Source organism: Taudactylus pleione, unplaced genomic scaffold (assembly GCF_031769625.1).
Source record: "Taudactylus pleione unplaced genomic scaffold, aTauple2 ptg000518l, whole genome shotgun sequence".
Classification (NCBI taxonomy): Eukaryota; Metazoa; Chordata; class Amphibia; order Anura; family Myobatrachidae; genus Taudactylus; species Taudactylus pleione.
This window is the reverse complement of record NW_028284920.1, coordinates 1,364,837-1,378,896: the sequence shown is the minus strand read 5'-3', so window position 1 is coordinate 1,378,896 and position 14,060 is coordinate 1,364,837. Positions and strand designations below refer to the sequence as shown.

General features: G+C 42.8%; 2 protein-coding genes across 3 annotated transcripts in view; one reads left to right on the top strand and one right to left on the bottom strand.

Annotated features, from left to right (window-relative positions):
• Positions 1-11,747, top strand: part of FAM13C (family with sequence similarity 13 member C) — a 382,048-nt gene extending 370,301 nt beyond the window's left edge. For both annotated transcript variants that reach the window (XM_088450454.1, XM_088450455.1), the window contains one exon: positions 9,453-11,747. In XM_088450454.1, the coding sequence (XP_088306580.1) occupies positions 9,453-9,576 (124 nt within the window). In that variant the 3' untranslated portion in view covers positions 9,577-11,747. The remainder of the gene's footprint in view (positions 1-9,452) is intronic.
• PHYHIPL (phytanoyl-CoA 2-hydroxylase interacting protein like) overlaps positions 11,542-14,060 on the bottom strand; it is a 174,116-nt gene continuing 171,597 nt past the window's right edge. The window contains exon 5 of the mRNA XM_088450456.1: positions 11,542-12,918. Within this exon, the coding sequence (XP_088306582.1) occupies positions 12,384-12,918 (535 nt within the window). The 3' untranslated portion in view covers positions 11,542-12,383. The remainder of the gene's footprint in view (positions 12,919-14,060) is intronic.

Below are 14,060 nucleotides of genomic sequence, written 5' to 3'. Positions count from 1 at the left end.
CGCGAGCGGCTGTCCGCTCGCAAGTGGGTCGATGTTATGGACTGAGCATGCGCACGACGGAGGGAGCTCCGTCGTGCGCATGCGCCAGACGCGACGAGCGAAGGAAAGTCCTTCGCTCGTTGTGTCCGATCAAAGGGGGCGTGCTGTCAATGTTGATTGACAGCACGCCCCCTTAGGTGGGCGTGCCGGGGGCGTGCCTCCCTGACGGGGGCGTTCCCACGGGAACGCCTCCCGTCAGAAGCCGGCCCACTGACATCACTAGTGATGTCAGTGGGAGTGATTTTGGCTCTGATAGAGCCAAAATCACTCCGGAGCTTGCGGTTGAAAACCTCAACCGCAGGCTCCGGCTCGCAAATTCCATGGTCGCGATGGTCTCGACCATCGCGACCATCACAATGCACGCTCGTATAGCCTGTGGGTGGTGACCCACAGCTATACGAGCGTCCAGGAGGACGCTCCATGAAAATGGAGCCCGGCCCTCATTCAGAGCGTGCGCTCTGCTCAGAGCGTACGGCTCTGAATGAGGGCCCAGATGTCTTATGCATTTTGTGCCAGTACAGGTGCTTCATCACATCTCTCTGTCGCCCCCTGTATGATTATATTCCACTTAGAAGGACAATGGAAAAAAAAAACATTTAATTATAATGGATCAAAAAATATTAGGCAGATAATGATCAACGTGGATACACTTCAAGGATACACAAAAAGTCTTGCATTGCATAGTGTTACATAAGGGATAAAAGTTCTACCAAACACAGCAACAAATTAAATTGGGTAAAGGAGGAGATACTACTGAACCTTAGCTCTGCCAATCCTGACGCCTCATGCATACACTGTTAGAGACCTGGCGGTCCATGGCGTATATAGGCTAGGTGTATGAGGCCACAGCTGTACATTATATGGTGCCTTTTTGCTACTTTATAGTGTACGTGTTTTGACAAAAAGAGAAAATAACTTAAGAAAACCCAGGTATTTGAGAGAGCAAAGCTATTGCAAGGATGGGCTTTCACATAGATGCGTCTCATTCATTATTTATGAAAATAGCATCCCAGCTTGGTGAGGGGCATGTATAAATATATTGCTATTGCATGTAGCCTATAATTAGGAATAACATGACTTCAAAATGAGACTTACTTTAAAAGAGGGGTGATTGTTAGGGCATTTCTAACACTGATCAGTAACCAAGATTTCCCAGCTTGCTGATGATTGACAAGTAACACTGTCACCCTAAGATGGGAACAAAGCTGTGGGCAGGAGGGCATACTACAGGATTGTGATATCTCGCAAGCAAAACAAGCAACTGCAGATCACTTGGCTACATATTTCAACCACGGGGGAGATGTACTAAGCCGTGGAGAGTGATAAAGTACCAACCAATCAGCTCTTAACTGTCATTTTTCAAACACAGCCTGTAACATGGCAGTTAGGAGCTGATTGCTGTGTACTTCATCACTCTCCACTTCTTCACTCGCCAAGGCTTAGTGCATCTCCCCCGTGGTGCAAGCAGACCGTTTAATCCTTAAGTAAACTCCGGAAAACAACACTTCGCAGTTTGGTTGCTCTGCCTAAAGCGCTCATCATACTTTCCAATGCATGTTTGCGAGATGGTTAGTGCAAAAAGCACAGATTGTGGAGAAAGATATATTCTTGACAAATGTACATGTGGTGCCAACCTAAGTATCTCTACAGCCCTGAGGATGCTTATTTACAGCGGTGCAGTGTTGTGTTGTTAACATAATATTGTGTGGCCCATTTTCCTGGCATGGTTCAATACTAAGTAGAAAAAGGAAAGGGGTTTTAACCCCCTATTGTTCCTCAGCACACTGAATTATACTTTCAACAATATATGAAGACTATATGGTAATAGAAATTCAGAGATATCAGTTGCATACATTTGCAAATACATGGGATCAGCTGGCATTTTTTGTATGTTGTCATGGTTCAATACTAGACACTACTTAATGGTATGGAGTGATCATCTTTAGCACATATTCCAGCATTCCTTTCCTTTATAGGGAGTCATCAAGCAACAAAGCACCTGTGGTCACCCAATAGTATATTATGCATAACGCTGATATTCATTGTTCTGGCCCTTCTTAGTCACAAGATCTGAAACCTTTGATATTCTGGAGACATTGTTTTCAGCCAACAACGCTGTATAAGTGACTTCATACTGCTGTCCATGGATCTTGACTGTGCCTGGCCATTACAAATCCTTGATTCTTGTCTTTTCAACATTGCTAGGATCCAGTTTCTTGTTTGAAGAAACTGTTATTGACAATCATTTGGCCTCATATTTTCCCTCTGTGATATATATATATATATATATATATATATATATATTGTGAATGCAATATTGAAAGAAGTGCAGGTCTTGTTTCTGCTGAGCAATGGAAAATCATCACCCCTCCACCACTGTCCCCCCAGCCAAAGCATTAACACTGACCGCTAGAAAATGAAATAGAAAAAATGAAGTGTGTAAAAATAGATAGATGGAAAGAGGCCACATGATTGGCTCTTCCGTGCTACATCGGAGGGTACGCATGGGCGTAATTACCATAGGTGTATGGGGTGCAGCTGCTATGGGGCCCAGAGCTGAGAGGGGCCCATCTTCCTTGTCAAAGTTACATGTGTTATATACATTTTTCACATTGGGTAGTACATAGGAGCCCTTACGCACTTTTGTTATGGGGCCTTCAAATACCTAGTTACGCCCCTGAGGGTACGGATAGAATTTGAATGAGGTGCATTTTGTACCTTCCAGGTACGTTCAAAGAAACATTCACAAACACAAAAAGTGACACATGTAATAAAGATAGTCCAACCACACTCAAGATTAAGACTTAAGTGATTATAAACTGAGCAATGTTATAAGAAACAATATGGAAAAGTTTAATGCAGGGCTTGACAAATTTTTCTAAAACTTAGGAGCCAGGATGAAAGTGTAGGAGCCACCCCCAACTATGCAGTGTCCGTACAGTAGCGGCCATCCCCCCTATGCAGTGCCTCTTAAAAAAAAAAAAAAAAAAAAAAAAACGCAACTTACCTGATCCCTGCTCCTGCCGACGACCGCCGCCGTCCGCTCCTCCTGGCCGCTCTGCACTCCGCTCTGTCATGACGTCTCTCCCAACCTGCCGCGGGGTGAGCCAGAAGGTGGAGCTCATGAGTGAGCTCCAGCCGGCTCACTCCGTGAACGACGCAGCAGCCAATGAGAGTCTGACAGACTCTCATCGGCTGCTATAACAAACATACAGCCGCCGCTGGCGGCTGTATGTTTGTTACTCTGTAGTGTGGACCGCGCTTGCGGTCTGCACTACAGGGCCCGGGGGTTGCTGAAAACCTGGTCGCCAGGCTGCCAAATCTGGTCGCCATGGCGACCTGGTCCCCGGGTTTTGTCGAGCCCTGGTTTAATGAATGGAGGAAGTGCTATTAGGATAAAGTTTAAAGTGATATTTTACTTTAATATGCTCATTATCAGGTAAATCAGTGAAACTAGGCGCTGACAGATTTTCTGTAGACATTTGTTAAAAGCAGGTAGTGAATGTGCGTCTATAAGTGTGCCAGGCAGAGAAATAGAGGCACATCTACAAAAAATGGAGCAGTGCGGGTCCACATTTATGTTCTAATGGCCTGATCAGAGATGGGAATAGGGTAAAGGCCGGTACACACTAGATGATCTATAGGGTGTACCGGCCTCGTTAGCTACAGCACCTGGCGGGGTGACTGCATCGGCAAGTGCCCGCTGCGGCAGCGGGGGCTGTGCTGCATCCAGCAGTATGGTTCCCGCTGATGATTAGCCCGTCGGACCTGCATGATGTCGTGGACGACGTGGAGCGTGCATAGTCAGTGACATTGATGGTGCACACTAGAGTATGTGCCCGATATCTCGTCTGATCCGGCCGGATCGAACGAGATATTGTCTAGTGTGTAACCGGCGTTAGAAAGAGCAAGTAACTTTGCACCGTGGTAAAACCATGCTGCACTGCTGATGGGGCAGATGTAAAATGTGCAGAGAAGAGACTTAGATTTGGGAGGGGTGTGTGCAAACTGACATCTAAATTACAGTGTACAAATAAAGCTGTCCAGCATTTGTGGGCTACATGCAAAAGCAGCTAGTATTTATCCCACATGCAAAAAACAGGATTTTGGTACTTACCGATAAATCCCTTTCTCCGATTCCACAGGGGACACTGGAGTTCAAGACAGTGGGGTATAGACGGTGGTAGAGCAGAGCCTGGCACTTTAAATAATTCTGAAGTGTGACTGGCTCCTCCCCCTCTATGCCCCATCAGCCCCAGTTTTAAGAACTGAGCCCGAGAGGAGACGGTAGACAACAGGAAAATGAGGAGGAGAAGACCACAGAACGGAACAATACCGACTGAAGGAGAACAGAGGAACCCACTGCAGGGAACACATGCAGTCACACAACTAGATAAGGACCCAACAAAACGGCAGGAACGCAGCGCTGGGCGGGCGTCCAGTGTCCCCTGTGGAATCGGAGAAAGGGATTTATCGGTAAGTACCAAAATCCTGTTTTCTCCTTCATCCACTAGGGGACACTGGAGTTCAAGACAGTGGGGACGTCCCAAAGCCAACCTCCCGGGTGGGAAGCGCGTAGAACTTGCCGACCTTTCGGCCAACCGAAACAGGGACAGCCCAAGACTGGAGGCATGTCGTAGAGCCAGGAGACAATCAGAGCTCCTTGCTGAACAGTCACAGACATTCCACCACTTACAGCGTAAATTCAATGGAATACGGCTAGAGAGTAGCCGCAGATGAGAATCATCAGAACACTGTAAGCTCAGCCAAAAACAGACCAAGCAAGACCGTTGGGAGCAGAAAACCCCAACTAGAATCCATAGAATGGCAGTAACATGAGAACAAAACTCGAGAAAACCGTACCAGCGACAACTACAGGAAGCTGCAACAGTCTCAGACAGCAGAATCCCAGCACTGCGGGACATCAATCATATAGATAAAAGTATAATGATACCAATATACAGAGACGGAGCTGAACCTGTCCACAGACTCCTAACCAAGCAAACAAGGAGGCAAGAGTCACGACCTAACAGTCGCCCTGAACCATTCTCGAGGTCTAACTACTAAAGGGTTGGTAACCAGTGGAAGGTTTAGACCATAGAAGTTGTCAACGAGTGGCGATCCCACTGGGCATGAGGCGGATACGAGAGGATTGAGACTACAATTCCTTCCAGTGGGTCAGACGGCAGTACCACCCCTCCTGTCAAACAGCAGACAACTTCCTACATGATGGTAGAGTCTAATCAGTACCAACTACTGGCCTGAACATAGTATGAAAACACCCAGGATACCCTTAGCAGAAAAAGAGCACGGATGCCACCTCCACCCAGGGAGAGTTACCAATATAGGGAAGTATCCCATCCGCAAGGCTAAAGCACTAGGACAACTATGAAGGTACCATTCAGGTACCTGTCAGTGTGCTGAATTTATCAACAGATACTGAACAGGAAACAAACCAGGCCCCCTGTATGGAACATAGAGACTGTCACACTTTATAGTAAAGATGTGCATTAGCCCATAGATGCGCTTCAGTCCATAAACCCAACAGATTCCAGTAGAATAGGGTCACAAATCTCAATGTTACAACTATGCACCTACACACCAGGAAAGCTCTAAAGTGTACAGCCAACTGATTGAAAAGAACTGAAGGCTGCTAGGACAGCAGCTAGGGTGCGTAAGAGAGAATAACAGCTATGTCAGGATGCATGAAAAGGAAGCCTCTTCCGAGGTATTAGTGGGGTAAGCCCGCTTACCTGTGAGCGACCAGAAGCCCTCTGGACGCTATGTAGAATGTCACTGACCTTATTCATCTCACAGCAACCCACCACGACAGGTACAGAGAGTAGCCTCAGTGGGCAAAGATCAATGCTCTACAGCACGGACTTCAGTCTGGAGATGCTGCAGAAGAAAATACTGTAGAAACTAGCAAATTGTTAGTGGAGACAAGAAGGCCGTACAACAGGACGCTATACCTGAGCCTGTTCCATTAGGGATATGTATCCATATAGAGATTACACATACCCCAAAAAAGGTCTGCTAGTGTATCCTTACATTAACACTTATAATGGTGAAGTGTGTATTACGCCCACAATCTGATACAACCCAGGCCAGACCCTGGCCCTAGGCCTCATGTAAATTAACTAAATAAGCCATGAGGTTGGAATAGATCCTGGATTCTCTATGTACTGATAGGAAATGTACCCAAGGGACCTTCAGATACCCATTTTATTGAGATATGCGACAAGACAATAATATAAAGTACCAGAATCGATACTGGGAAAGGTACCTGTACATAGACATAGAATGCGTTAATTATCCCAAGTAAGAAGAGATATATATGTAGTGATAACGCCAGTCAGGGCCAAAAACAGATTTCTCCAATTATTAGGAAAATTCATACAAGGAACGGGAATATATCAGTATATATACACATACACACACATAAACATAGCTGCATGAAAAGGCAAACTCTTTGAAAGGAAGAGTTAGTACCGACATAGTAAGTCACTTGTCAAACTCCTGCACCAGGAGATCAGCACGCTACATACATATACATATATACACACACACACACACACACATATATCCCGCAATAGGAGATCAGCATGCTATATCTATATATACACACACTGCATTCCTAGTGTCTTACAAGTTGGTTACTAAGTGCGCCCTAGAGTGTAGTTGTAATTAATAGGTCCCCCGAAGTGGACGCCGTAGATATAGACTGATGGAAACAGGACTATAACCCGAGGCGGGTGTAAGTACATAGCCTTATATACATGTGTGGACATACAGGAAGGCCCCAGGACATGTATAGAGTCCATACTAGAAGCAATGCCGTAGGAGCCTGTGACTATCCTATGTAAGCTGCAGAACATGACTCTAGTCTATAGAGCCACCATATAATATGTATGTATATAACAGACAGCTTCTGGTAAACCCTGGCATTTTTCCAGACGTGGAATAATATGTACCTTAATGATTGTGGAAGTATAGGCATACCTACACATATCCATAATTATATACATATACACACACACCACCCAATCCCTAGGGAGAGATGGTGTAAGCGGAGTTATAGAACAAACTACCGGATCAGGAGAGTCCAGCCTCACATCGCAGCATCCTCTTTAAATATGCTAAGTATCAGACATAAAACTGAGAAGAACATATCCTACCCCTACTTTAATGGTAAGGATAAGAAGCAATATATATATATATATATATATATATATATATATCTATACACACACACACACAAATCCCCACATGCCTACGCGTACCTACATACAAGATTAGTAGGTGATGATATAATTTGAAAAATATAACATGGGCAATAGTTAGAGCCATGGGAGGAACTGAGCCCCAGGTCTTAACACCGGGTTTAGTATAAAATACAAGTATATACATACATGTGGCTTACCTCCACGCAGGGAGACTGCTCATGTGCCGCGCGTGGCTGTCATTCTGCTACGGCGTTGGGGCAGGAAATGTTAGAAACGTACTATCCCAGACTGATTGCGATCCTGGGACCCTTCCGTTACCGGTGTACTCACCTTATCAGGTGTGCCCTTCTGGCTCCAGATGATGGAAATCAAAAGATGACCTCAGTGATGCGAGACAGCAATGCCAACCACCACAACGGCCATATGTTACTACTTCGTGTTGTGTGCTCTGCCGAAGGGAATAAATAAGATATAAATCCATATAGATGCACAGATGCATACCTTCTAAGGTAAGCACCGAAGGCTGTTGAGATTTAACATATGTGCAGCCACATATATGCATGAGAAGAGTACGGCTCATTCTTAAGGTGAGCCAATGTGAGGCATAAGCGTGGGGATGGGACGCACCCTTTTTGTAACCTTGAGTTAAAGATATGCAATAACCGTAATTTCTGGCAGCAGCCAGAACAGTGGCCCCGACTATGCATACTATACACATTTAGGCAGAGTGATCTCTGGCAGCTATAGATGCAAGAAACACACTGCATTATTCTGTTACACATAAAGCATATTTGCCCCAGATGTTTAATGTAATAAGCCTGCCGCACCTGGTATACCCAGGCGGTCTCCCATCCAAGTACTAACCAGGCCTGGCGCTGCTTAGCGTCCAAGATCAGACGAGATCGGGCGTGTGGCCGTAGGCGCTGATAGATATGTGGTGGGCAAAGTGGCATGGACACAACCTCTATATTAGGCTGTGGCATGTTCCTCCCTGTGCTTCATTCTTTTTTTTTTTTATATATATAATATTAAACCAGTACACTGCCCAGTTCCGTAGGGGAACTACCGACGTGCAATATAACAGAGATGAGGCAGAGCCAGAAACTATATAAAGACTGCAGGTTAAATTACAAACTCCACAGTTGTGCTGTTAAACCTAATAAGACCAGGTGCTGTAGGTTTAAGTAAAGAAAAAAACGGGAGAGGCCATATGCAAGCACAGGGAGAACATACAAACTCCAAACAGCCAGGGCCGTACTGGGAATAAAACCCACAACCCTGTTAAGGGTTGCACCCCCCACAGAACTCCAGAGTGAGGATCAGGAGGGGTTATTCTACAGTATATACCACCTGAGCCTGGGAGGGGGCAGAGGGGCCGCAGATAAAACTCCGTTCCCCATAAGGGGAACAGAGCTATACTTACCACTGCTGGCATCAGGGCTGCGGCTAGGCATTCGGAAGCACGGACACAGCCTCTATATTAAGCTGTGGCGTGTCCTCCCTGAGCTACTGCCAGGGTGCCTGGGACTCCGACACGCACTTTTTTAGTGGTGGCGGGTCTCCTGATGCATCCATGTAGCAGGCTGACAGACGCAGTACTCTGTCAGCCTGTCCTCAATGCTTTGTGAAAGCTAGAAATTAAAATAAAGTTGAAATAAAAGAAAAAATACTAAGTGTGGGCTGGAGCTCAGCCCTATCTGACCGGCTCTCTCGGGCACATTCTAAAAACTGGGGCTGATGGGGCATAGAGGGGGAGGAGCCAGTCACACTTCAGAATTATTTAAAGTGCCAGGCTCTGATCTACCACCGTCTATACCCCACTGTCTTGAACTCCAGTGTCCCCTAGTTGATGAAGGAGAAATAATGTATGTATTTGCCCCCCTTGCAATGCAACATGGTTTGTCCAGGTTCACAGTTGTTTGCTATTTGCTAGTGTTCCCAAATCTGAATCAGGCCCTAAGTTTCTATGGGAATTTCCCCTTGATTGTAATGATTGCCCTCTGCTTTGTTAACCTTTGTGTCCAGTCATAAAGTTACACTAGTTAAACAAATCCACCATTAAAACTCTTTTTATGAAGCTTATTTCTGCATTATTCTCAGATGACCTGTCTCCAGTGGAACCATCTTTTATGTTTTGGTTGTTATACTTTTCTATTCTCAATGTCCTTTTTGTGCAATATTTTCCAGGAATGCACAGAAAGACGACAAAATACCAATGGCGGAAGAGTACTGTGAATACAAGCAGATAAAAGCGAAGCTCCGGTTATTGGAGGTCCTGATCAGCAAACAAGATGTATCTAAAACCATTTAGAGCTTGTGAATACACCACAGCGATATACAGGAAGAATGACTTGTTGTATTTCTGCACACTCATGTATAACACTGAAATTCTGATGCACTTTAATAGTTATATACTACCTGGTAGGGATAACTGTAGCAAAAATCACGAAAAAAGGGATGCAAAGGGGTCTGTACTTGAAAATATTGAAACCAACCTGTTCTTATAGTGAATATTGGGCCAGCAGTGGAAAGGCCAAAATCCCTATCGTTAAACAATGTATAGCCTCCTGGAGGGCATTTACAGTTGCAATTTAATGGCTCTGATTTAATCAGGCTTTTTTTTTTTTTTTTTTAATTGTTTGTTTTTACTTTCTCTTTGCCAAATTCACTAGTATATTTAAAGCATAGTTTTTAAAGATTCAAGTAGATTCCCCAAAATAACTTTGTATAAGTCTGCTTCATTGTCAGGAGTGCCTTTGATACGTTGCAGGTGTAACACATATAGACGAGATCAGTCAATAGTGTACAGTAAATTAAATAGAATATTTTAGATTCCAGAAAATAATCTATTTATGCCATGTACAAGCTGTATATATTTATTCTTTCGTAAAACCTATTTTTAATATTGAGCTGTGGTTTTATCCCATCTGTTCCAAGCGTTTCAGTGAGAAAACCATATGTTCTCATCCACAACCAAAGGCCAACAATGTAAGCAAAACGACTGCACTTTCTGAAAACTGCATTGTAATCTATGACCTGAGATATAAATTCCTTCTATATGGGAACACATGTAGCCCCAATATTGTGTTCCTTATGGAATTAGGGGGCTCAGTGTCTTGACGTTTCATATCTAGTTTATTATATTGTAAGAGCAAAAGTATATTACAAAATATTTATTTTTTTGCAAACATCTTTGTAAAATTAAAGCAGCATTGCATGTGTAAATGTATAAATGAAACCATGTATATAAGTTAATTCTTCCCTTATGCAATATCCACTGAAAAACACAAGTTCTGTGTATCGAGACAAAATATGAATCAACAAAAAAAAAAGTTCCACTTCGTTATTTATATATAATTAAAGCATCCACAGAACCTTGAAAAATAATACTGTTCACCTTAAATGCAGCCTTAAGTCATGAAGTACTTTAAATAGAACTAGAAAAAGATGAATGTTCTATATTTTTATGTACCTGCTCCCCCTTCAAAGAAATCTATATTAGAGTGTATCTGACTTCTCTTCTACCTCTGTTTACATTGGTGTACCTTTCAAAGTATTTGATCTGCAGGGGTATATATCGGAACCACACCCTGAAGCATTATTTTCTTAGTGTGTGCTTCATAATGTGGTATATATTATGTGTGTGTACAGAGGTAAACATTATTCGGAGATATGTTGTTCGTCTAGTTCCAATAGAAGAGATACTGCTTCCCAAAACTATTTATTGAGTGCATTTTTTTTTTCTCAATAGCCTTATATTTTGTATATTGCATTAAAAAAAAATGTTAATAATTGTACATGGAAAATGACAATATATTCCCTTTAAAAACAAACCCTTTGGAGAATGTTGAAATATGCAAGGCTGCCTTAATGAATCTTCTCATTCTTGATTATATGTAAATATATCGGAGGAAAGGATTATTTCTCACGACAGATCTATGGGATTAGTGTATGCTGCTAATATTTTATTTCTTACACTCATATCACACAGGCACCCTCACGAAATACCACTGGAGACGCATTTTGTTGCTTTTTGTGTGTTACTGTGCTTCACATTTGTACATTTTTTTTTTTTTAATATTCCTACTGAAACAAAAAGCTTTCTACTTCTCTTGTATCAAAAACTGCATGATTTTAAAAAACTGACATTTTAAAATTGTTTATTGGGAGTGAAAAAAAAAAAAAAACATTTGCAAGTGAAATTATTTTCATGACCTTTCGTGATGGTTTCGTTATATATTTGATTTTTTTTTTCTTAAGACACTATGAATCAGAATGACTTCAGTTCTGTTTTTAATTAAAATCTTTGAAGCAAGAGTAACAGGAACGTATACACGACTTGATGACGTTTACAGTCTACATCTTTGATAAGGGAAAAATGGTTTGACATGTATACAGTTGCTAGTAAAATGTGCTCTATATATTCTATATGATTTGTAAATATTTTATACAACGGTACAAATAAAATATTTTTCTATCATATTTATGATGTCGGATTACAGTATTTATTTCCTGTTAGCTAATATCTTAACATTTAACATTTGTCGAGCGACGTTGGAAGTGCTGACGTTTCTAGGGTTTGAGCGCTCAAACATGCGGAAATTACAAGTTTTCATGCTGTTATATTTTTTTTTTTATTATTCCTTTTAGTTCCCGATAGTTTTAGTATCTTAAAATAACTGCTATTTAGACACCCCAATAAAGCCATAATTGGTAGTTTTACCTTGCTAAAGCAGTCTATATAGAGTTTTATATTGTTTGGCAAATAAACAAAACATAAACAGCAAATTAAAACGTAAAAAAAAAAAAATCATCGCAGCATCTAGATTTTAACAATTGGCAGAGAACAGAATGGTTTGTAGTGGTTAAGAGCAGCATCAACTTCACAAATAATAAAAAAAGTTTTAAAAAAGCTATATAAATCCTTTGCTGCAGGAGGAACTACAGTGCAATGCCAAGCAATGCCTTGCAGGCTTCATCAGGCAGCGAAGGGGTTAAGAAGTTCTAGTTTCGGTGTATGCTTTTGGTGACAGCTGCATTTTGCATGCTTCCGGACAACATGTCTGGTAAGAATGAGAAGGGAGGGTTAACTGCTTCACGGTAGGCCGAGAGGGCTTTTTAACGTCCAACACTGATGTTGCAGGTCTTGCAGCTGGGATCTTTCTTTGCATTGGCAGTAGATAAGCTCATTAGCTGGTGACCAATGATTTCTGCGACTGTGCCCAATGAAAGATCCACAGGGTCAGTGTAAATGACTTCCAAGATTACATCCTGGGCATGGCGAAATACGAGGGCTCCATCCTCTTCAGTGCAGGTCAGAAATTTGTTGTCATTCAGGCTCAGCTGAGGAAGGCGCAGCTTGCAAAACTCATCCCCTGGTGATCCTACTGGAGCAATCACCACGATGACGTAGTGGTAAGCTGTGTACATACAGTAAAAGTCACCAAAGTACAAGTTGGTATTGGGGTTGAACAGTTTTTCAGCGGGAATTTCAACCCTGTGCCTCCCGTACGGTGAATCTTGTGGAGGCTTCCCGGTGTTGAACTCGGTGTTGCAGCTGAAGAAGACTCCTTCCAGTTTGGCACTTATTGGGGAACCATGGCTGCCACTGTTGTCCTTTGACGAAGGCTGCATGACATTCCCATGATGCTTCCTGAAAAGAGAGAAATAATACAGGAGATTTCAAAATGATGTTGACTATGTTCAGATTAGAATTAAAAAAAAGGACTAGGGCTGGTGCATTTTCCCACTGACTAAACAGAACCAAGAGTTGGTGTTAGTGGACCTGACATTGAGACATGGTTGGTGTTAGTGTATCTACATATGACAGAGACATGAAGCTGCTCCGATATTCTGAGACAGATTTTTTTTTACCTTTATCAGAATTAATTACAAGATTTGAGAATGATGTTATTTCAGCTACTGTGACAACACTGGCCCTGCCCCTGGATAATAATGGACCGGTCCACACTACATTTATGCAAAGCAAGAGGGACCGATGACTGCCGCCAATAGACAGTGGAGGTTCAACTCACAAAATGATCCCCTTATGGTTGTCTCTGCTTTCTAGAAAATCTATTGGCTGCATACCGCTGAATGTTACTTTAGCTCACAAGATGACTGCTTCCATTACATGTAAATAATGGATACACTGCAAAGTTACACTAATGCCATGAACATCAGCCCTACCAATACTGTTGGATTTCAGCAAGACTCCATTAGAGAAACAGTGTTTTGTCAGTTTAGCAAGAGCTACATTTGTGCTGCTGTAACCTGCAAAGCCACCCAGCATCAAGCTTCAAATCTGAGCTTTTCCAGAAGCATTTTAGTAACAACCCTAGCACAGTGGTTCCCAAACTTTTTGGAATCATGGCACCCTAGAGTATCATTCATTTTTCCACTGCACCTCTGGGCTAAAAGTAAAATTCAGCACAAATTAAATGAAGTAAATGGTGCTTATAGGTCATATGTTGCGATAAAGCTCACACAGAGGATTCACTTGCAAAGTGAATAGTAGTAGTGAAAGACAGGTATAGTCATTGTTTGGGGGAGGTAACGGAGGGGTTGTAGAAAAATGAAGATGTATCTAACCGTTTAAACTACGGGTGAGCGGGTTCAGATTTCTGAAATCCGTACCCCCCGAGCCCCCCCGATCCGAAGCCGATCCGAGTCAGGCTCGACTTTTCCCGCCTGACTCGGATCTGAAATCGAGGCAAAACGTCATCATCCCGCCTTCCCGGTCTCGCGGGTTTTGGATTCTATATAAAGGTACCCGCGTTGGCGCCATTTTCTCAC